The sequence below is a fragment of the Phyllostomus hastatus genome, unplaced genomic scaffold (assembly GCF_019186645.2).
Source record: "Phyllostomus hastatus isolate PE091 unplaced genomic scaffold, TTU_PhHast_1.1 phas_scaffold_555, whole genome shotgun sequence".
Lineage (NCBI taxonomy): Eukaryota > Metazoa > Chordata > Mammalia > Chiroptera > Phyllostomidae > Phyllostomus > Phyllostomus hastatus.
Genome location: NW_025334036.1, coordinates 767,137 through 791,594, shown reverse-complemented (window position 1 = coordinate 791,594; position 24,458 = coordinate 767,137). Strand labels below are relative to the sequence as shown.

General features: G+C 51.2%; 1 protein-coding gene across 3 annotated transcripts in view; it reads left to right on the top strand.

Moving 5' to 3' along the window:
- SCAPER (S-phase cyclin A associated protein in the ER) overlaps positions 1-24,458 on the top strand; it is a 143,368-nt gene that overhangs the window by 96,796 nt on the left and 22,114 nt on the right. For all 3 annotated transcript variants that reach the window (XM_045824868.1, XM_045824867.1, XM_045824870.1), the window contains exons 26-28: positions 7,232-7,464; positions 11,783-11,938; positions 21,554-21,791. In XM_045824868.1, coding sequence (XP_045680824.1) covers positions 7,232-7,464; positions 11,783-11,938; positions 21,554-21,791 — 627 coding nt within the window. The remainder of the gene's footprint in view (positions 1-7,231; positions 7,465-11,782; positions 11,939-21,553; positions 21,792-24,458) is intronic.

The window sequence follows — 24,458 nt, the reverse complement described above, 5'->3', positions numbered from 1 at the left end:
GAGGTAACTTGCTTCCTCTCAAATCTTGACAATGTGGTTTGACAAACTATGAAATGCCCATGTTTTAAAAGTGTGTTTTAAGTTTGGCAGTTTCTTATAAACATATGCTTGCCCTGCGTCCCAGCAGCCTCACTCATAGCTGTTTACCCAAGAAGGATGAAAACATTCCCCCCCACACACACACACAAACTGCACAGAAACAACCGTAGAAGCGTTAGAACCTTAGAAGCGTTATTCATAAATAACTAAATTCCACAAGTCCACCAGCAGGTGAAATGATAAAATGATATGACCCATACAGTGGAGTCATATTTAGCAACAAAAAGGGACAGTATACGGATACACCTGACAGCACGAATGAGTTACTCAGAATTCGTGGGGATGAGAAGCCATATTCAAAAGTCTACCCCTTGTGTGAGTCTAGAAAATGCAGAACACTGTGCAGTGACACAGAGCACATGGGCGGTCCCCCAGACCCCGGGGGCCGGGAACATGGACTTGGAAGGAGCACAGGGAGCCTCTGGGGACCGTGGAAACGTTCTGGTTCTTCATTAGCGTGGTCCACACACAGGTACACGCATTCGTCAGAATTTATTAAAGCAGACGCTTAAGCTAGGTGCAGTTTACAATAAAATTTATTTTTAAGTGTGTTTTTGCCAATGTGGCAAGATCATATCCATTGATGAATCTGGATAAAGAGTGGCAGCTCATTGTATATTATTCCTCGGCTTTTCTGACAGCTTGACAATTTTTTAGAAGAAAGGTAGTCTGGAAAAGCTTACAGATAAGGTGGCATTTCTGCGGAGACCTGCAGGAAGCTGGGAGGAGGTCATGAGCACACTTGGAAGAAGAGTGTTCGCAGGAGAGGCGGGCGGTGCAGGGGTGCGTGGAGAGAGGTGAGACGGCCAGAAGGGCCTCACTGGCACTGCCAGGTTTGCGGTTCTTACCGTGCAGGGGTGCGCACCAACAGGAGGAGGATGGGATCCAGCAAACTGGAGAGCGCTATGACTACTGAGGCATGCACTGCGAAGTTACTGAAATTATGTTGCTTAGGATTTTGGCTGCATGGAATATATAAACAGACTGGAAGGCTCACTAAGTATATTGAAAAGGGTAATGACATTTAGGATAAAAAGGAATGTCCTCTTCAGTATTGTCTGTGGAAATTTAATAAGGATAACGTTGAAAACCTGTTAGCCATTCCTATGTAATTTCTTTTTATACCCGAAGCCAAGTAAATCGTCCTCGTAAATACCCGCCGTGAGTTCTGGCTTTGCGTCCGGTGCAGCGTGAGTGCAGGTGTCTTGGAAGGGTGGTGGCGAGCAGGCTTGCGTGTCTCACAGCGGTCGGGCTAAAGGACACAAGATGGTGATGACAGTGGGGGAACCGGTGTCTGTGCCGGCGCCTGCCCCCTGTCCCCGCCCTCCCACGCTGTCCTGTTGGTTCTCAGTGAGCTGAACTCACATGGTGTGCTTCCTGAGCACACCACAAAAGGCAAGAGCAACTTCACAATATGACAGCGTGCTCGGGTAGAATTACCACTGATTACCAAGTTGATTTTCTCTCTCATGGATTCATGTTACAGAGGGTGGATTTACACCACTAATAAAAGCACCTTTCTGCATTGAAAAAAGAATCGTAGACAGTTTTTGAAATCAGTTTGGTGGTAGGAGGTAGTGGGTAAAAAAGAGTATGAGCTTGTCTTTTAAAAATGATGGCAACTTTAGTTTTGCTAAAAACACTGTGCCTCAGGGACTTGGTCCCAGAAGTACGGCATTCCTCCTTGGCGTGGATTTAGCTTATTCCAGCCCCAGTGACTTCATTCTCCTCTGGACTGTGGTTTCCTCACGTAGAAGGTGAAAAAACTTGATTCTAAGATTCTAATCTAAAATTAATGAAATATTTGTAGATTTTAAGAAGGTCAGATATCTTTTGAGAGGAGCGGAAAATTTTGTGCCAAGAATAGGCATATGAACTCAAACTGTAATTTCCTGGTACATTAAAAGAAAGACAATGACCAGACCAGTGTATTCTAAGGAAATATACTAAAGGAAATACCTTTAGTCCGTAGAAGAGAGATGGTGGTTTTAAATTTCTGCCTTAGGAGCAGCAGGTTCAGAAGATCCAAAGCTCCATAGCTCCTTTCTTCCCAGGCCGGCCTGTCGGTGCCAGCAGGGGTAGTTTACAGGACCGCTGCCTGCTGGGAAGGTCACCCTCCCCTGCCCTCCACAGACCACCCACCCCGGAGGGAATGTGCTCCAGGCACAGGTAAGCCAGGTGTGCAGCAGTAAACCAGGGCAGCGGGCTGGGGGGGTGGGGCAGGGTGTTGCTTGCACACCTTAACCAAAGGGCAGGCTCTTCCAGCATACCCTTGGCCCGGCAGCGGTGCTGGAAGGAAGTTCAAACTCAGGTGTTGCTGCCCTGCGAGCACATGCCGGAGCTCGAGGTGTGCATCTCACCCGCACGGCGTCCCAGAGGAGCGGCCCGCTGACGGGTCCCAGTGATATCCAGCCACACAAAGGGCAGGTCCAGAGCCCCTCTCTGAGCAGAGTGTCCTTCACAGTACAGACAGCTTTTCCTTACGGCTCTTTTTTTTTTTTATCAAATCTTGTTTTCGAAGACTAAAAAGAACTTTTTTTTGTCTCAGTGAAGACAAGCCCCCACCTTGCCCTAATTCAGGCAATTTTGAAATTCTTTCCCAGATGAAGTAAGCAACAGAAAGCTGCATTCTCAGCAGTGAAAGGATCAATACAAAATGGGGAAATTAGAAAAAAAAATTCTATGGAAAAAGGTGATAATATGATTGAACTGAATGTGAAGCTGATGCAGACTGTTGGAAATCGGAAATCGTGGTGAGAAAGGAAAAGCGGGTTCCGCCCTGTGAGGGCCTCGAGCAGGGCCAGGGCCCGGGACTCACCCGACGATCTGGCCTGGCTCCTGAGCGCCCGGGGTCCTTTGTGTAACTGCCAGGTTGTCGGAGAAGTTTTTTCAATTTGGGTTTACTTTACGAGAAACAGCCAAAATGGTGTTTCTAAAATTAAGCAGAAAGCCACAGTGAAACAGTAAATCAGAAGTCAGCCATGGACAGAAATGAGAACAGTGTAAAAATGTATCTGACTGGCTTTGCATTGAGCTGATTTTCTTGGGGCTGATGAAGAAGTGACATTTGGTCCTCAAACCACATTTACAGTTTCTGAATAATGAGATGGGTATATTTCACCCGGGATTATCCCAGAAACCCTTAAATATAATGTTTTCTTACCCTTTGCCAAGAATAAAGCTCTTATGGAATCCTTTTTTTTCCGATGGAAGGGACATCAGAAAGGCAATGTTTGACCTGTGACCACATTTCGGGAGAACAGACGTATAAATACTGGGAGTTGGGACTGCCCAGTGGAAAAGCTGGGTCTCTGCTCAGTCATGCAGATCTGAGCCCCTCACACAGCATTTGTATCCAGCTTGCGATCTGGTCAGGATCACGATACACCATCGATCTGTCTGTGCCTCGGCCGTAACTGGGAACAGAAATCCCCAGATTACCACACGTTTGAAAAAAGCCTACAGCCTGAGAAACAGAACTCAGAAGAAACAGAGACCATGCAGGGAATGAAAGAAAGTCTTTAAAAAGGATCATTTAAGTGGTGAGCAATGATTATATTCATGAAGTAAAACCAAGATTTTATAAGAACAAAACATACACAGAGCCAAAAAAAAAAGTCCTGAAAATTAAGAATATAATTGAATGCACAACTTGGTAGAAGGACTGGAAAATAAAGTTAAGGAAATCACCTTAGAAGTAGGACAAAGGACAAAGAAATGAAAAGCAGGAAAAACAGTATAAGAAAATTAAAGGGTCCTTTAGTTCAGGACCAATATCCAACAGAGAACATGAATGGGAGGAAGTTAGCAAAGGAAATTTCCCTGGAAGTGAAACACACGACTCTCAGGTTGAACAGAACGCTGAGTTTTTGCGTAAGAAATGAACAGAGACCTAACCAAGACACAGGAAGGCAGGGGTAAAAAGCTCCTGTCAGTTCCCAGAGAGGACGGAGCAGGCGAGCAGGTCGTCGACCAGGACCTGAGGCGTCGGTCGGACTTCTCAGCCACAGTCCTGAGGGCGGACGCGGTGGGGCAGCCCTTCAGGCTCTGGAGGGACGTCCGTGCCAGCCGGGAGTTCTGGGTCCAGCACAACCCAGTCAGGTGTAAAGGTGGCATGAAGGTGCTTTCCGACACACGAGTTCTCAGGGTCTTTGTTCTCACGTACCCTTTCCTAGGAGGTTGTTGGAATAGGTTGCACAAGAAAATGAGAGAATTACATGGGCAGGAAGGATGACGTGGGATCCAAGGAGTACGGGACTCGGACCCCGGGGTGGGGGGCGGAGGGAATGCTGAGGGTGAGGGTGAAGGGCCATCTCAAGGGGAGCTTGTGCGCGGCCCGGACTGGAGCAAGACCGTGTCCCCGCTGGGAGGAGGGAGCATCAACAGTCCCTGCTGCGTTTGAACTTGAGAGGGAATTCCACTTTACCAGGAAAGCTGACAATGAACTAATGACATACATGGGAAATTCAAATAGGAGAAAAGTTACTTGAGTGAAAACAAAAATTTGTACAAGAAAGGATGTATAATACCTTACTAAACAGCTTAGCTGTGAATAACGTTCACATTGTCACCGAGGAGGAGACAGCGCTGTGCGGTCAGGGGTGCCGGGGCCAGCTGTCCTGAGCCGGCCCCTCTGGGGAGCAGCACAGCGCAGGGCGACACTGCCGGGCCCCCCTGCGGGTGGGTTGGCCTCTGTGATTGGCTGGGGCAGGTGAACTGTGAGCAGAGGTGTGCGTCACTTCCAGGTAGCACAGGTAGTGCTGACACGAGACCAAGGGTCGTCGTCTTCTCTGCCACTGCGACCTGCGGCGCCCTGTGTTGTCCAGTACACTAGCCACGATTAAAGTTGAAATTAAAATTAAAATTCAGTCCCTGGGTCGCACATTTCAAGGGCTCAGTAGCACTTACGTATAGAACCGTGTCGAGTGGACATGCCAGTCATCTTAGTCACCTTCTGTTGGGGATGGTCGCTCTAAACCAGGGATTTCAGTCCTTTTCCATCTCCCAGCACACAAACTAATTACTAAAATCCTGTAGCACATCAAAAAATATTTTTTTTTGCCAATCTGACAACAATAGGTATAATTTTGATAGATGTACAAAAAAAGTCATAGTAATCACCTACCCTTTTTGCTCCAAAGCGACTCTAAAAAATCAGCTGCCTATATTTGTATATAAGGATTTCTGGGACCAAGAATTAACCAATCAGATGAAACCTTACGTGACATGACCAATAACATCTGACTCTGTTATAGGACCTGTGTTCATGGTTCAAGACCAGGCATTCACATGGGATGGCTATTGTTGTGTTGGCTGTTGTCGTGTTTTAATTTGACAATCTGAGGGAAAAGAGGTCCGCGCCCCTGACTAAAGAGTCGGGTGTTGCGTGTTGTAAAATTTCCTGTGGCACACGGGGTGAAAATTGCTGCTCTAACTGGTGGTGGCTTTGCCACGTGGGCTCCAGAGTAAGTCCAGGGAGGACACAGAGCAGAGACCCAGCCAGCCTGAGATGGGTGTGTCACTTGAGTGAAAAAGAAAGCTTTGTTTGGAACCACGGAAACTTTTTGAGGGATGTTTCACTGCAGCATAGACCAGCTCGTCCTGACTCTCGTGATCCTGCGTTCACTCCCCACTCCCTGTGCCACCTTCTGGGTTGGGACAGGCTGGGTTATGCTGGTCACAGCCTGAAGAAGCTCGTATGACTTCCGTTGCTGCGATAGCGTGTCGAAGGGAGCTTTTGTCCATCAGAGCACACAGTGCAGGAAGACTCCACTGTCATTACATTGGCCTAGGAATGGCTCTGGTTATTGGACACAACTTGTGGCCAACAGTCCTAAGCAAGGCTGTTCTTAGAAAGGTGACTGCCTTGAAATAGTCTAAAATAAGAGAACAATGGAGAGAATATTTGCTTGTGTTTGTAAAGATCCAGGCGACCATTTGTCCCTCCACCTTGTGACAGAACTGGTGCAGGTAAGGAGTCAGAGTGAGGCTGGTTGGCACGAGGTAAGGGCGCGTGTAAAGTGTAATACTTGACCAAGTGTTAGCCCATTCATCATCGTACTTGAACTTCATAGCAATTACAGCGGGCAGGCAGACGGAGCAGCTGAGGCTTGGGAATGTGAAATTATTACTTCAAGTCCTGTGACCTGCTGGAGGAAACCTGGGTACAGATTCGTCTGGTTCCAAGTCCAGACCCCCCTGCCTTGCACCCTCTCTCGGCAGCAAGGCCTTTGGGAGGAGCCTGCTCTCTCCCTGAGACGCAGGAGTCAGTGTCACAGGCCAGAGCACGGCCCCCTGTCTGAGCACTGACCCTCATGCACCGGGTCCTCTGCTCCTGGTGGTGGTGGGAACCCCGGTAAGAATTGCAGTTGTGGTAGCAAATGATGCTTCTGTGGGGTGGCCTGTCTACCAGAGGTTGTTCTAAGAACTTACATGTGGTGGTTCATCAGACACTGTGGTTGCCTTCGTTTCACATGGAGGAAACTCGGACACAGGAAGGTGGAGGGACTTGCCCGAGATAACGTAGCTGCAGAGGCAGAACCCAAGCCCAGCCTCCGACTCCTAGTCCCAACTTGCCGTTACCTAGTTTGTTACCTCCTGCAAATCACGCACAGTTCTGAAGATGAGCCAAGGTATTAGGAAAAGCTATTTTGCCATTTTGTAATAAATTCAAATTTCATCCTAGTACAGGAATTTAGAGTTGATGTTTTTTAAATTCTCTTTAACAAGAACAGTGCTGTCAGTTTACCAATCGATTTGTTTTCTGAACTCATACAGATTCTTAATATAATTTATTCAACTGAACGAATAACATTCATTGAGCACTTAGTATATGCCTAGGCACGAGCTAAACATTCTATGTTTGTTAGCTCTTTTAATCCTCACAAGAACCCTGTGACTGCGGGGCTGTTGTCACCCCTGTTTCACAAGTGAGAACGTGGACGCTGGGCCGCCACCCGCCCGAGGTCACCCCGCTAGTGCGGGCGACGGCAGGAGGTGCCCTCGGCCCTCGGGCAGTCCGGTGGCCACCTCTGGGACTGTAACACTCGTGGTTCCCGAAAGTCTCCACAGCGTTCCTGTCCCCTCGTGGTGGCTTCATTCAAACACAGTGACTGTATTTATTTCCATGTAGGTTTATGTTCCAGATGAAAATAATGCTGTTTTGGGAAGAAATACAAATAAGCAAGTTTTTGAAGGCTTGACAACCGGACTTCTCAGAGTCATTGCTGTGGTTTTTGGCTGCCTGATTGCCAATCGACCAGATGGAAGCAGCCAGCCAGCTGCACCGAGAATACCCACAGAGGAAATGAAAAACAAACCCTCCCAAAGTGATGCTTTTAACAGTCGAGTGCAGGACCTCATCAGGTAACATTGCTGGACTTCTGAAAACTTCCTTCTTTGTTCAGAAGTTATGTTAAGATCATTTAAATCTGAGAGCCCGTGTGACAGTGTGGCTGTTTGGGCACCACCCACTACCTCCCGGTAGAGAGGAAATCTCGGTAATGAGAAGGGATGTAGCCAGTGTCCACGTGTCTTCCCCAACGTTTAGGTATCTGATGTTGGACGTGTTGTGTCCAGGCTTTTATAACTGTTGCTACCAACTCTTTTCACCTCAGAATTCCTCAGAATTCTCCTATCCCAGGTCATCTCTGGTTGTAAATTCGGTTCAGACTTAATAATAGCAGCCGCCACTTACGGAGCGGCCGTTGTGTGCAGGGTCTCGGACAGAGGCTTTGCAGCCCTGTAAGCGTCGGATTCCTAATGCAGGCGCTGGGGGTGAGGAGGTTGCGCAGCAAGTGTGAGTGCTTTGCCCAGGATTGTGTAAGAGGAAAGTTCTAGAGCAGGTAGGAGAGTCGGGACTGGAACTCAGGTCTAGCTGGACTCCCAGCTCCTGTATGCTTCCTGTGCCTCCCCGGGGAAGTGTGCTCCTGCTCTGAACTCTGACCTCTTCTTCCTCTGTGAGCCTGGAGTCAGGCAGGACATTGAGCTTCCATCAGGGTTCTACAGCCCCTGCCCCGTCTCTCAGCAGCTCCTCTGTGACTTGCTCTGATGTCTGGCTCCCAGACTCCGTGCGGTTGGCTGCTGTCTGGAGCCGGTGGTGGGTTGACAGGAGGAGGAGAGTGCCCTCTTCTGCGTGTGCTCCTGTCACCGGCACCAAAGCCCCTCTGGCGTCCTCAGGTGCTTTGTGGGGGGTTAGCTGTGTCATTCAGGATCTTCCTCAACCTGGGCGACTGTGCTCACTTGCCCTCCCCTCTGCCCGCCCGCCTTCCCCGGCATCGCTATTGCTGGAGGGAGCGGAGCCCTTTGCGTTCGCAACCACGTGTCGGGCAGCACCTGCCGTTTCCCCTCCCCGGCCTTTCTCTCAGTCGCTAGGTCCCGCTCGGCGTCCCTGTGTCTTGGTCACTGCGGAGCCTGCGCTCTCTGCTGACGGGTGCCATTCTGGCGGTAGTCGGGTTGCCGTGCCGTCCTCTTCTGGCCGAGAGAGTTTCTGCTGAGAAATCTGATGAAACCCCATGAGTGAATGTGTTTCCTGTGTATCTCATGGTCTTTTCTTTCTTTCCCCGCTGTCTTTAGGATTCTTTCTTTATTGTTGAATATTAACTTTTTTAAAATTTTGTTTTAATCATTGTTCAAGTACAGTTTTCTGTCCTTTCCTCTCATCCCAGCCCACCCACCCATCCCTCTATTAACAACTTTAATATAATGTGTTGGAGAAGGTCTTTTTGTGTTGAGATAATTAGTTGTTCTATTAGCTTCTTGTACTTGTATGTCCAGCTCCTTCTCCAGGTTTGGGAAGTTCTCATCTCAGTTGTTTGAAAGAGACTTTCTGTTCGCCGCCCCATTTCTTCCCCCTCGTTCTGGGGGTACCCGTTGTCCAGCGTCGCCCTTTCTCCTGGAGGCAGACAGATCTCGGGTCTCTCTCCTCTTCCGTGGGAGTCATGTCTAGATTCCTGTCCTCTCTGGCGTGTGGTCTGCCCTGTTACCAGTGCTTCCTACTGCATCCTTCCTCTCATTCACTGAGTGCTTCAGGTCCAGAGTTTCTGTTTGATTCCTTCTGTGTAGCTTCAGGACTTTGGTAAAGTACTTCCTCTGTTTATGAATTTGTGCCTGAGGCCACTGGGCTGCCTTTCTGGGTTTTCTTCTATCTCCTTGAGTCTCTTCATGGTACTGATTTTGAATTCTCTGGCATTGGGATCGCAGCTTCCATGGCTCTGAGTTTGGGTTCTGGAGGATCGTCATTGTCTTTTTGTGACACTGTGTTACTTGGTGGTTCATCGTGCTTGACGGGTAGCTTCTCTGCGGCACATTTGAGGTGGTGAACACCTTTCTTCTTTGGGTACTGTTTTGATTTTTAACAATTGAGCAGGTTGATGATTAGGAGTCTTTCTTTTGTTTTCCAGTAGATGGTGCTATAGTGCAATTTTTTGTTGTTGTTTGTTTGTTTTCTTGCACCTGAGCTACTGGCACCTCCAGGGTCCTGGGGACCGGGCATTCCTGTGGGTTGCCAGAGTCGAGCAGCCTCAGTGACAGGGTGGTGGTGGGTGGCTCTGCTGTGTCCACAGACAGGGGAAGGGGGAGTCTGGGGTCATGAGCTTCCACATTGCTACCTGGTTCCTGCTGGCCGCTGGCCCTGCTGTTCTCTAGCTGGGAAGCCAGATGCTCAACCTCCAACCCAGCTGCTGCCCCTCCCACCCACCACGGGGTCCTGGGGTGGTGGCTGCTCCTGACTCCTCCTCTGCTGCCTCATTTGCTGGGGGATCAGGGCTGTGTGCACCATTCCTGCCCAGGCCCCGTCCTACCGCCCCTGCAAGTTTTAATGGGCCTGCCTTCAGACACACGAACTGTGCGTCCCCCAGGCCTCCCACTGTGTCGGCCAGGGAGCCTTGCTGGGTCAGAGGCGACCTGCTCGTGGTCGCTTTAAGGGGTCGTCTCCCTCCACCTCAGTGTTGCATCCTGCGTGTCTGTCTCATGCCGGGACGCTCCTGTGTTTAGTTCCTGCTGTAGCCTCGTACCTGTCTGTCAGGACAGCTTTGGCGCTTGGGTGTGTTCTGTGGTTCCATGCAGTTGTTTTTTTCTGTTTCTGCAAAAAATGCCGTTGGAATTTTCGATTAGGGATTGCACCGAGTTTATAAATCTAGGGCTCTGGGTATATCGTCTGGACTCTCTTTTCACACTTCTGCTTCCTCCGCCTCCCTGGTCCTTTCTGGAGGCGCACGTCCTCCCGGGGGCCAGCGAGTGGCTGCCAGCCTGCCCCAGACTCACAGCTGGGCGTACACGTCCCCACTGGGGAGATGCCCTCCCGTGATCACGGGCTAATTTCACAGAGGATGCCCAGTGGTCCTCCTTGGTCGTGTGCCAGCCCTGGAACCTGGTACTACTGGTGCTAAGTGAGGAGTACGTAGCCTGTCCTGGAGCAGAGGGCACAGCGTTGAACAGCCCAGCAGGACCACGTGGACGTGGAGGGAAAATGCATGCCCAGGGCGGGCAGAAACGAAACTGCCGCTGTCCACTCCCCTGGGGTGGTTCACGCAATTCACAGGGATGGTTGATGTGGGCACACTGTGTGGGTTGAAAAGTTTCGTGCAAATGTAAGAGCCAGTTTTTAAAGGTCACCCTGAGGTCCGCCGTGTGTGTGCGTGTGCCGGTCTGAGTCTTCCTGGCCGGGAGAGCACAGGGCTGGTGGCCGTCCTCTCACGCTCCGGGTGTGGGGTCCGCAGCAGCTGCTCCGTAGCCCGGGACACACCCCTGGTGTAAGAGGAGAAAGCAGACAGGACCCGTGCCTTCCGTGAACTTGGGAGAGGCTCCGAGCATGAATAATTCCTCGGATTCGCCTTCTTCTTACGCACAGGTGTGCTGAACAGGGAGGGCGTGCTCAGGAGCAGACGTGTCGATTGCCTCACACATGTCGCTGGAAGTTAACGTGTCGGTTTTCAGACAGCCACATTCGAGGGCCTGTCCTTCCCACGCATGCAAATGCAGTAGCACCGAGTCAGAATACAATGGCTACGCTAAGGCGATGGATCTACAAGGTCATTGATGATCTTAAAATATTATTTTCAATGATTGCTGCTTTGTGGACTGTTGTTCATCCACTTTAATAAATAATTCAGGAAAAGGGGCTGGAAAGATGAAAGTGACTCTTAAATGTTATTGTCAGCTCTCGGGGCTGGCACTTTTCATAGCAGAAAGCAGTTAGATTCTCGGTGTTTGTTCCGTGCCTGGTAGTGGCAGCGTTTCCACACCCAGAGCCCCTGCAGTTGGCGCGAGAGGTTTAAGTTCGAACAGGAGGGTCTGGGCAGCGGCGTCTTGTTGGGACCCGTGCGGCGTAAATGTGGGTCCCTCGTGGTTCAAGGAGTTCTGCCTCTCGACAGTGTAGAGCGCATTATAAATCACGCCAGCTATGTTCAGATGCCCCAGACCAGCAAGAACGACCGGATAATCGTTTTCACTCATCTTTCTGGAAAAGCAGCCTTAGGACAACCAGAGCAGAGAAGGGACTCGCTTACAGAAACAGCTGATCATTCAGGACTCAGTGTTAAGGAAATCGTTCCTTGCGAGGCTGCACGCAAACCTGTGTTGTGTCTGCCCGTCCAGGCCCGTGCGCCTGTGTGTGTGTGAGGACTCCCCTCTGGGGGTGTCGCCGGCCCGTGCAGGCTGCCGACACCTTTCTCCTCGCCCGCAGCTACGTGGTGAACGTCGGCCTGATCGACAAGCTGTGCGGCTGCTTCCTGTCGGTTCAGGGCCCGGTGGACGAGAGCCCCAGGCTGGCCGCGCTCCTGCAGCACGCCGCGGGACTCCTGCAGGGCGCCTGCACGCTGTGCCGGGCTGTCACCGGAAGGTAAGGTGCCTCCCTGCCCACGTCCGTCTGGACTGAACTGTGACACATCTCTTAGATTTTGGCCACCTTGAGGTCGTCTTGTAGGGAGGCGGGAGGTCACTTGGCCTCTTTCCTTTCTCCTACCTCTGTCCTTACTGGCTTCCCGTGTGGAAATTTGGCTGCGACCTCCCGTCAGAGTCTGGTTTCCTGGCTGATGTCCTGAACTTAACGGTCACTGCCAGAAGAGACCGCAGAGGACAGCCACTCCCTCTCACTCTGGGGCCCAGAGGAGCCCAGTGAGGCTCTTCAAGTCCGTGTGCCCGTGACAGAGCTCAGCCACACCAGCCAGGCCCTGCGCACAGCATCAGCAGCCTCCCAGCCCCGCCCCCACGGCTGCAGCTCGCGGGCTTTGCCCCCTGCGCTGAGTCACATGTGACCCATGGGCGTGAGTGTAGCCAGCACTCCAGGGGCCTGCGCGGCTCTTTAGACCGCACCTGGGGCCTGTCCCCGAGCAGCGACTCTCCCAGGCGGGGCAGAGGGAGCCCCCTGTTCTCCTCCCTCCCCCCACCAAGCGAGAAGCCTGTGCAGAACCGACTCAGTGTTTCTGATGGGAGTGTGGCCTGTCAGGCGTATTGAGGGTTTTCAGTAAAGTCACTTTCCTATAATGAAGTTCTAAGCAGCTGTGCATACAAATTATTTTTTAGGGGTTTGTCAAGAATAAAACTATTGGCCTTGGCCGGGTGGCCCGGTTGGTTGGAAGGTAGTCCCTCACACCACAAGGGTGTAGGTTCCATCCCCGGTCGGGGCACGTACCTGAGTTGTGGGTTGGATCCCCGGTCACGGAGCCAGCTGACCCCTGACTGCTGCCATCCTGTCCTCCTCCAGCCTCCAGCATCTCCTGACCCCTCCAGACCGCATGACCCCTCTGGTGTTGACAGACCATTTTTTCTACTTCCCCTTTCTTTGTGGGAATTATATTTCTGAACTGTAAACCGCAGGAGCCTATCGAAAGGACTGTGTTATGTGTGTCACATGGAGAGTCTGCACAAGGTCACAGTGCGTCTGGGGAGAAACGCAGGGTGGCTGCTGTGATGTTGGAGTGCCTGTGTGGACTGCCGGGGAAGCCCCGCGTGTCCGGGGAGGCGTGAGCTCCAGGCCGCTTGTGAGCGGCAGGAATCAAAGACAAAGAGGAGCCAGAGAGGCCCCCACAACTCGCCCGGTGGTGCGCCGGCCGCCCTGAGATAATCAGGTCCCTAATGGAGAGCCCCGGGCTTTGAGTAAACACCAGGGTCTGTTGGTGGCCTGCCTTTGTGGGGGCGATTACCCAGGTCTGCCTCGGCCCTGCTGTCATTGTGCCCTTAATCTCCTAATTTTTACCTGGCTTTTCTGAAAGACAGTTCGGGTGTCAGAATTTGTGCTGTTAATCGTGCTTCAGTGTGCGGGAGAAAAGCACTGCTTGCTTTTGAACGATGAACTTGCATTTTAAGGAAAAATGGAAATTGTGATCTTCTCATAAAAGGATTGCTTTTACCTTAGGATCACTCCAGAATTTTAATGTGGGAACCGCTCACAGACTACCGCTTCAACAGAGTTCAACAGTCCGTATAGGACTTTCAGAAACGCTGTTTCTTTGGCCTGTACTGTCACCAGTTTTCCGTTCTTGGTCCTACAAGAAGAAGAAAGGATCTCAGGGCGTTCAGATCTCAGGGCGGTGCGTTGCTGAGGCCCCCTCAGGTGCTGGCCCCTCGGCCCCACAGGGAGGTCAGAACACAGGCCCCTGGCTTCCCCGGTGTCCTGTCTGGACCCGTGGCCGCGCCGGGCACCACAACGAGAGGGCCGGGGAGGGGGCTCCACAGCAAGGGGGCTGCACCGGAGAGGAGCTGCTCGGTCCCAGCCAGTTCTGCATTCCGGAGTATTTCTGTGCCTAGACGTCCGTTGTTCTGTGTATTTCTGGTGTTTGTTTTCATGTCCATCAACTACATCAGCAAAGTGGGTTCCAGGCAGGGTCCCTGGAAACTGATGTCAAAAAAGACAAGACTGGTTTGTGAGTCAGCCCACTGATTGGGTGGGTGTGCATAAGTGCTTCCCGAGTGTTCAAGGGTGCTAGAGGATCGTTCGATCAGGCAAAGGTCGGCTTGAACTCTGCCTGCCCGAATCACTCACGCATCCATGAAACAAACATTTGTGCAGCACCTGCTCGGTGCCAGGCCCTGTGCTGGGCGTGGGAGAAAGCAGAAAGGACTCGGACATCTGTCCTGTCCTCAAGGACCCTGTCAGCTGGCACGGGGAAGACGCGACTTGTGCCACTGTCCACGGCGTGGGACAGAGGCTGCAGGGTATGTGGGAGCGCCGAGCGCGGCCTGCCCGTCACACCGTCCTGGCGGAGTTCACGGAGGACAGAGGACTCTTAGTGAAGGAATTAGCTGTTTTCTACAGCAGCTGAAGTTCCCCCCGGGCCTTGAGAGATATAAGGGGTTGGAACACGCAGTGGTGGGAGAAAGGGGAACAAGGAAAAAGCACAGTCAAGGACACCAAGCAGGAAGGTGGGAAGACTGGCCGGAGGCCCGGCCCACCTGGATGTCGAGGCGTATGTAGCGGCGATCTGGCACCTCCCAGGCTGTTACGGGGCTCCAATGCGACAGTAAACGTGGAAATAACATGTGAACCGCGGAACGTGATCTGCTGGGAGGTGGTCGTGACAGTGGGGTCCGCACTGGCCATTGATCATGGTGGCGGCGTGCCACGAACCACGTTTGGGAGTAGGAATCGCGAACCGCGTGAAGCGTGTATTATGAAGGCGGTGGAGAGGCATGCGGAGCAGAAAAGAAGAATGTTTGGAACCTTCTCACCATCTGCTTTTGTGATTGGTGTTGGTTTCCCAGGCATTTGGGCCCCGGACCATCATCCCTGCCTCACCTCCTCTTCATACCTGGGCCTCACCTGCTGTCCCGATCTGCTGCCCGGAAGGAACCTGAAGGCTTCCTTTCAGGGTTGAATCTCTTCAGTAACTTCGCCCAGACTACATCTGAATATCTCCATTGACGAGGAAGTCATTACCTGAAAAGGGACCCTATTCTGCCTTTGATCACATGTGAGGCCTAAACTGTCTCTCCTTACGCCAGGCTGGGGTCCTTGTCCCCTGCCGCCGGCCCAGCCTCGTCCCGCAGGCTCCTCAGCCGCACTGCTCTCCCCGAGCCCCTCCGGCCTGGCCCTCCTGTGCCCGCTCCTCCGCGTCTCTTCTCCTGCCCGCCCTCTGGCTGTGGCCCCGAGTGCTCCAGACTTCAGGGACGTAACACCCCGGCCGGTGAACCTCCCAGCGGCTGTGGGTTGGTCACGTCACGGAGGGGCGGCTCACCTCTGTGCCCGGTGTCTGGCCTCTGGATCGGGGGAGACTTGAAGGTTGGGGGTCGGAACCCTCTGAGCGCTGTTCGAACCTGTCTGCGGTTCGTGAGGCTCTTCCCCGGGGCCTCCCCTCTGTTTCCTTTAAGGACACACTCGCCGTTGGCCTTCTGGCTGTGGAACTTTGGAGGCAGGCTCTCAAGAGGAAAACTGCAGCACGTGTTGGACGGCACACGTTTGGGAATCTGAACATGTGGTTGTAGTTCCTGCTCTCCCAACTCCGTGACCCGCGGCAGACTCTCCAGCTGCAAGGCCTGTTCCTCATATTATGAAAGTGAATTTGGTAATTCTTCCCTCATGGGGTTGGACAGGGCAGGGCAGATGGGGACTAACTGCCTAAGTGCTGGTTTTTTAATATGTGTTCACTGTGTCCCACTGTGTTCCCAACAAGACTTGAGCTGCCTTACAGAAGCACGGGGTGGGGCAAGAGTAGGGTTACAGTTGTCTGTATGGAAAATAATGCAATAATAAATAATAATACAGGAATAAACACTGTATTCCCTGTACTTACGACTGTAAACATACTTTTGCCTTAACCTGTATAAACTTTTAAAAATTTTTAAAGATTTTATTTATTTATTTTTAGACAGAGAGAAAGAGAAGGAGTAAGAAAGGGAGAGAAACATCAGTGTCTGGTTTGCCTCTCACATGCCACTGACCAAGGGCCTGGCTCACAGCCCAGGCATGTGCCCTGATTGGTTCACAGGTCCACATTCAGTCCACTGAGCCACACCAGCCAGGCCTAAACTTTAAAAACAAGAACATGAGCCCTGGTTCATGTGGCTCAGTGACTCGACTACCTGCCTGCAAACCAAAAGGTCGCTGGTTCGATGCCCAGTGAGGGCACATGCCTGGATTGTGGGCCACGTCCCTAGTCGGGGGTGTGCAAAAACCAATGGATGTATCTCTCATACATCAATGGTTCTTTCCCTCTCTTTCTCCCTTCTTTCCCTCTCTCTAAAAATAAATAAATAAAATCTTTTTAAAGATTAAAGTTAAACATGAAAAGTTAGAACAAGAGAAAAACAAATAGGAAAAAGTAAATCAAGTCAGCATGTAAAGTTAAAACACAAACCATGTTGGTAATAAGATATTTCCTGTTGAAATTTCAACTCCCAATTTCTACCAGGAACTTATATTTAATATGTCAGATTCTAAACTCTTTGGCTTTCATTCAATATTGAGGATTCCTCCTACCTTACTTTGCTTATGATTCTAGTCATCTGATCTGATTTTAAGACCCCAAACCTTACTTATTTTTAAGTTCTGTCTCCCAGAATCCAGTTCAGTCATATCCAGTTCAATCAGAGGAGACCTTGCCTTGGAAATGTGAGATGGAGCCTACTGTTTGTACCGGTTTCTCAGTATTTGTCTATTTCTAATCCATTAGTTCCCATGTCCTGTGTATGTTTCATGTCTTCAGATGAAAAGATTTCCCTAAGGAATGAGACCAAATATCCAGCGGCTCCCCTCAGGCACCTAGTACCAGGCTGTAAACAAAGACAGAACTGAGGGAATAGTGGTTGGTTGGCAGTTAGAAATGCCAGCGTGTAGTGTTGGCCTGGGCCAGGGGTCCCAGACCCAGGGCCTCATCTGCTGCCTTCAGTCCCACCTCCTGGGCCCCTCCTGCCCTTCTTCCTCTCACCTTTCGTTGTCCCCAGAGTGTCCTGAGCCCATCACCTCTTTATCTTCCACCTTCTCGGGCCTCTGCTCAGACCCCAACCACAGCCGAGAGTTTCTTCTCACTGGCCTCACCCTAAAATTCATATGGAATTTCAAGGGACCCCAGTAATTAAAACAGTCTTGAAAAAGGACAAAGCTGGAGGACTCATGCTTGCTGATTTCAAAACTGTACTACAAAGATACAGGAATCAAAACAGCATGGTCCTGGCATAAAGACAGGCATATAAACCAATAGAATAGAAGAGAACAGAACGGAACCCAGAAATAAACCCTCACATACGTGGTCAAGTGATTTTTGACAAGTGTGCCATGACCATTGGGAAAGGACAGCCTCTTCAACAAACAGTGCTGGGGAAACTGGGTATTTATTCGCAAGCAAAAGAGTGAAGCTAGACCGTTACCTAACACTATAACTCAAGATGGATCAGAGACTATTAAACTCTTAGAAGAATATTTAGGGCAAAGCTTTGTGACATTGGGTTTGTCAGTGGTTTATTGCATATGACACCAGAGCCATAGATGATAAAAGAAAAAATACACAAGTTGGACCTCATGGAAAAAATTTATTTTGTGCATCAAAAGACGCTGTCAGTAGAGTACAGAAGCAACCCAGAGAATGGGAGAAGATAGTTGCAAATCGTGTACCTGATAAGGGATTATACTATCCAGAAACTATGGAAAATTCCTAAAACTCAACAACAAAAAAACTTGATTGAAAGAATGGTAAAAAAACAAAAACAAAAAAAACTTGAATAGAAATTTCTCCAAAGAATATACACAAATTGCCAATAAGCCCAGGAAAAGATGTTGAACATCACTGCTTATAGGGAAATCAAAATTACACAGAGATAGTACCTCACACCCATGAGCATAGCTACTATCAAGAATAAAAACAAGAAAATAACAAATATTGGTGAGGTTGTGGAGAAACTGGAACCCTCGTGCGTTGTTGGTGGGAGTGTAAAATGGTAGAGCTGCTGTGAAAGACATTATGGTGGCTCCTCCATAAGAATAGAAAAATTAAAAATAGAATCACCCTATGATCCAGCAATTCCACCTCTGGATATATTCTCAGAAGAATCGAAAACAGGGTTTTGAAAACGTATTTGTGTACCCATGTTCAGAGCAGCATTATTCACAACAGCTAAAATGTGCAAGCAACCCAAGTGTCCAGTGGGTGGATAAACAAAATGTGGCATATAGTGGCATATATACATACAGCGGAATGTTATTCAGCCTTAAGGAAAAAACTATGTAATATACTGCAACATTGACAGACCTCGAGGACGTTATGCTAAGTAAAATAAGCCAGTGACAAAAAGACAAAAAGCATATGATAATTCCAGTTACATGAGGTGCTCAGCATAGTCAAAACCATAGAGACAGAAAATGGAAAGCAGAGTTTTTGTTTAATGGATACAGCGTTTCAGCTTTATATAATGGAGTTATGGTGAAGGTTGGTGGTGGTGATTGTATAATATTATGAGATTATTTAATACTATTGAACTGTACACTTGAAAATAGATTAAATAGTACATTTTGTGTGTATTTTACTACAGTAAAAAAGTATTGGGGAAAAAGAATGATGCCCCTTCCAAAGATATCTATATCCTCGTCGCAGAGCCTATAAAGGCGTCACCTCACCTGGCAAAGGGGTTTGCAGAAAGGCTTTAGGATCGTGGCATGGGCGATTCTCCTGGGTTCTGCAGCGCCCCCTGTGATCACGGAGGTCGCTGAGTGAGAGGAGGCGGCAGGAAAGTCTGCCTGAGAGACTTGACCGTGGAGGAGGGGCCACGAGCCACTGCAGCTGTCCTGTGAAACCTGTGAAAGGCTTCTCCCTCCAGCTGCCAGAGGGAACACAGCTGCGGTGACACCACAACTGTAGTCCAGGGAGACCTGTGCCGGGTTTCTAACCCCCAGAACTGGACTGCGGTCATTTATTCCAGCGGCAGGGCGGGCCTACTGCTCCACCCACCTGCCCCTGCTAGCCTGTAACCTCCTCCGGGACAGCTGCCTGGTCTTGCTCAGTGTTGCACATCTCAGGTGGTCACTGTCCCTGGAGCACAGGTACTTTGGCTCATTAAATAGAGAGTATCAGACCGATCGTTGCGCCCCTGTGTTCCCCCCAAACTCTGTGAACCGCCACGTGGAGTTCTCTTGGTTAGGGGCTAAATGGGAGGGAGGGTCACAGGGGATGCCTCAGGGCTTCCAGGACTGAAGGAGTGAACAGGCCCAAAGCCACGATGCCCGCAGCGGTCAGGGTGGATACCCTCAAGCCAGGAGTTGGGACAGGGGGATGACAGCCAACAAGCCAGGGACAAACGGGGCAGCGTGCTGTTGTGTCTGGGGTTGTCACGGCTGCTTTTGGGGCCAAGGAAGGCCTCTACGGAAGTGCTTTGAAGTACCACACTTGGGGTGGGTGGCACTTGCGTCGCGCCCACACAGGTCCCTGCGTGTCTTGCCCAGCCGTACTCTGCTTTAAAGAGAAGTTGAGGTTTCAGGGATTGTGCAGGAGCACTGATGGTTTTTCCTGATTGAGTCTAGCTTTTAATGAACCTAAATGCGCATGCCACCAGGATCTCTAGTCCTAGAAACCGAACAAAAAATACCCTAAAAATCCAGTAAGATTTAGAAGATCTCAAAGTGTAGTATACAAAATTTCAGGCTTGATTTTTTTTTCATGTCTTTTTAAAAGAAAACTTTATAACCCGTGCCTGATAAGAATAAAGCCTTTTACTTTTTTATTATAAACATTCAGGCTCAAAGTGACCATACCTGACAGTGGAGACCAACAGAAGCCAGGGGCCTGTTCGTGGACAAATTATCTGTATTCCAGACTCGATCAAAAGTAAACATTCTCTGAAGTCCTTCGGGACTGCATTAGTCCTCGCCCTCCCTGCGCCTGCACTTGAACATGAGTGGTCTTTTCCATGAAACAATACTCTGTGTCCTTTGAACCACCTCCATCCACGTCTGAGTTCTTGGAGGCTTATTTAATGGATTTTTCTGAAGGAACGTTTTTGTTTTGTCCGGAGAATGCTGCAGAAGATCCTGGGATGTGTTGCTTTGTAATCTGGGATTAGTATTTACTTGAATAATGGGGTGGGGTGGAGAGTGGGAGGATACTCCAGTGACTTTATTGACTTTTTTCCTTATATTTATTCTTCGAAGAAGTAATAGCAGTGAATTTGTGTCATTTACTAAATCCTTGGTAAGAATAAGCATTGAGAAGCTTTAAATGTTAACTTTATTCCTCGATATCTGCAAGTGAACATGCTGACCCTCAGTTTAAAAACAGCGGCGGGGGGGGGGGGCGGCGGGGGGGCAGTGAGCCTTCTCAGTCACAAGCCGCAGCATCTCTCATCCCCGGGCTCCGAAGCCTGGTGGGAAGTAGCTTTAGGGAAGAATGTCTTCTGACTTGTCACTGGTTCTGAAAAGCAGTCGGTGCTAAACAAACACAGACCCCTTTTGGGAACCTATATAATAAACTCAGACACATTAGTTTCTGCTCACGTCTCCAGGCAGGGTCTGACCCCGGAGTCCCTGGCTGTGGGGGAGGGAAGGGCCCGCAGCCTGGAGCTCACAGTTGTCGGGGGCCGCGCGCCCGTACGCAAATAGATGTCGTCTCGTAACTTCTTGTCTTGATATCAAGTCCCATAAGGAAGCGTCTCTCCACGATGATGCGAGAGTACATTACACCCGTCCTCCTGCCGGTGCCGCCAACAGATGTGCACACCGACGGCGGTCCCCTTGTCCCTCCCGGTGTGCAGTGAGGGGGACTAAGGAGAGCAGCTCCTTCCCTGCCAGCTGCGGCAAGCTGAGGAGATGAGGCGGGAGATACGGGAATGCACTTAGTAGGACTTCCACGTGAGCGAGACGACAGGGTTTCGTGGGAGAGCCGCCTTCTCTCCCCTTTCAGCCACGTCAGAAATAGTGCGCATCCAGGACAGAAGTGCTTACCGTGGTGATGAGTGAAACTCCAGTCTGATGCAAGTAGCAGATTAACGTGAATAAATAATGCCTTTGGAAAAAATAAGTTATGCATGAGAAAAATAGACAGGATCTAGTAACTTGCCAGCCAGGGCTTCCAAATTCTTATTTAATGAGTGGCACCTCTTTCGTGCTCCTGGGCAAGGTAACACGCAGAGCCTAGGTCTCTACTGCGCGCTCCCCTTGCCGGGGCCCCTGGAAGTTGGCCGCGCCCTCAGAGGGCTGCAGTGTCTCCCGGGCCCAGGTCCCGGCACGGCACTGGGCCTTGGAGGCCCCCTGCTCTCCTGGCAGCTGCCCCACCTAGGAAGGTGCCCTTGGTGTATCCAGAAGGGAAGCCATGCTGTTTTTGGTCCGGATCCCAGCAGGTCTCGTGGGCTCTGTCTGGTTAGCCCAGACCTGCCTGGGACCTGAACAGAGTAGGGCTATCAAGGCCACAAAGGGCCAGTGCTTGTGCCCTTATTACACAGCTCTGATGGTTTGCTTTTCGTGGTCCCCTCGTCTTGTTCCTAGAAAAAGGCTAACATCCTTTAAACAGGTTTAAAGAGTCGAATGTTTCCTTGTCAGGTCCCACAGCATATTCGACAGCAATCGCCAGGATCCCACGGGCCTGACGGCAGCTCTCCAGGCCACAGACCTCGCTGGGGTTCTGCACATGCTCTACTGCGTCCTCTTCCACGGCACCATCTCGGACCCCGGCACCGCCAGCCCCAAGGAGAGCTACACCCAGAACACGGTCCAGGTGGCCATTCAGAGTTTACGTTTCTTCAACAGCTTTGCAGCTCTTGACCTGCCTGCTTTTCAGGTACGAAGCATTGGCTGGGATTGGTGTTAGCCCACCACAGGTTCGTGTTTCAGTGCAGACCGTGGCGTGCGCTTCTTCCCCTGGTTGGGCCTGAGGAGTAACTGCGATGCAGGCGGTCGTAGTGCTGACCATGTATCAAGTTACTGTCTCCCGGGGACCTGCTGGGTGCTGTGCGTGTGCTTTCTCATCCGCTCTCGGGACTGCCCTGCGGGAGCCCATCTCACAGACCTGCCGGAGGGGACGTGTGGCGGGGCCCGGGCGGGTACCCCGACTCTCCAAATCTGCTACTCACGAATCTTCCGTCGTAATTTCTTTCAATAAAGGCATTATCATCTCGTCAACTTTTAAATAGTAGGGAAAATGACGGTGTCTCACGTACACAGAACCAAAGTTAGATAAATTGACTTGGTTGATAGGACCTTCCACGAGTGATGTAGCTGGTTTGTGTCGGTGTAAAGGGCCTGTGTGGTCAAGTGTGCAGACCTGTAAATTTTTATAGCTAAGGAAAGAAATATTGCTTTATGCTGTGACAGTAGACTGTCAGCTTAGAAACAGGTTTTTTCTTTTTCAGGTAGGAAATTTAATGTTCAAAAACACTGAGCCTTTGGAACCGAGAGAAATCAAAAGCTTATTTCTGGAGCCCTTCGTGCCGAAATAAGATAAAAACCAAGATTTTCCCTCTCCACCTCCTTGCCACGTCCAGCCCGAAATGTGTCCCCACCTTGAGCCCCTTCGGCCAGAGTCACCAGGGACAGCAGGGCAGCAGCGGCGGGGACCACTGGCGCAGCGCCTGCCCCGCCTGCAGGGCCTGCCCCGCCCGCTGCCAAGAGCAGCCTCCAGCGCTTGTGCCGCCTTCTCCCCGTCCCTCCTGCAGCTCTGTGTTTCTCTCAACTCTTTTCTCCCTGCCTCTTCCTCCTCTTCGTCTCTGTCCTGACTCTCCTGTCTCGCTTACTTTGCTCCGCTTGGCCATCGCTGTTCCTCGTTCTCCCCCCGGATCCCGTTCCTCCTCGTCCGCACGTGTGGGGAGCTCAGTGTCCCCGCTCTCTAGCACCGGGGCCTTTACTGCATCTACCAGCAATCCCTGTACTGTTGCAGTCACTTTTGCACGTTTAAAAAAACAAACAGACTCGGAGGGATGACCAACAGCCACTGCATTTAGGGTCAGAGGGTCTGTGGATGTAGAGTTCGGATGGGTGGCTTGTCCCCGCCCCACGATGCGGGGCGTCGGCGGAGAGGCCTGGGCAGCGGGCGGGTGGACGGAGGGGAGACGGGCTCGGAGAGCTCGGGCTGAAACTGTGTGGGGGCTCCTTCGCCCTCACGTCTGCGGCCCGGGGCGGCCCCAGCACCAGATTCACGGAGGCCTGTCGGCCAGGGGCTCCCCTGTGCGACGTGGCTTCTCAGAACACCGTGGTGTCTGGGTTCTGAGGGGGAGCGTCCTGGGAGGAAACTCACAGAGAACGAGTGGCGTTTTAGGGCCGGCGGTTGTGTCGCCCCGTAGTGCCCGCCCTCGGTTGGTTCCACAGCCCTGAGCCTGCCAGATGCAAGGGGGACCACAAAGTCCCCGCCTCTCGGTGCGGGGAGCACCGTCAGAGATGCCGTCGGGTTTTTGAGCCGCTGCACTCTGTTTGGCAGAAGGCCCGCACAGGCACCACCGGTGCCGCCGGCCATCTGACCGGGCAGGTGGAGCTCGAGGAGCCAGAGCACAGAGACGCTGCGTCGTAGAGCGGCAGGTGAGCTCGGCAGGAAAGTCGTTTTTGTGATTGATACAGCCAGAGAAACTCATGTTCTGGTTCACCAAAACAGCTTACGTGCCCAAAGTGGGGATTTTAGGAGCTATGAAGTGGGGAAAGGATAGGAAAAGAGACTTCAGGTGCAGCCTGGGCTTGACCGCAGGAAAATCAGAGAGACAGCGGTGGGTCTCCTGGGAGGACCACAGGACCTGGAGGACGGTGGGGTGAGACCTGACCTGCCGGAGGGCCAGACGGGACGGCGTGAGTCTCGGCGCCTCCCGAGGATGCAGAGCCGGTCCAGGGAGGACCCGGGCGTGGCGGACCTGACCCTGAGCCGCCGCCGCTGCCGAGTCGTGTGACCTCAGACAAGTCATCTGAACCCTGAAGGCTCAGACTCTCCTCTGGGAATAGAGACTGAAACCACCCAACTCACAAGTCTGAGGATTAAATGGGATTACGGAAAGGTGTGTGCGAGCTAGCACATAGTAGGGCCTTGAGGAAAGTGGAGGGAGTCGGCGTGCGAAGACGAAGACTGTGGAGTCCGACGTGGAGCCCGGAAGCCCAGGGTCGGGGCAGCGTGCCCAGCGCTGCCCCTGCCGTCCGCGAGGCCGGGCAGCTGAGTGCCTGGTTCGGCGAGAGCGCCTCCTGCAGAGAGTGTGACTTCACTCTCAGTCCATACCGGCACAGATGGCCCCGAGGCCCCAGATACTGTGTATCGCACAGTCTGACCTTTTTTACAATTGAAGGTGGTCTCAAGAAACAAATCAATGTTCTGACCAGGCAATTAATTCTGGCTAAAAAGGAAATATAGATTCCTTGAAAAATTGGTTTAATTTTTATATTCAAACTTACATGCCCCTTGACCTGCTCTTATCAGTGAAGGTTAAACAGAGGGCACTGGGTCACAGCATGTTGGACACAACTAATTAAATAAGGG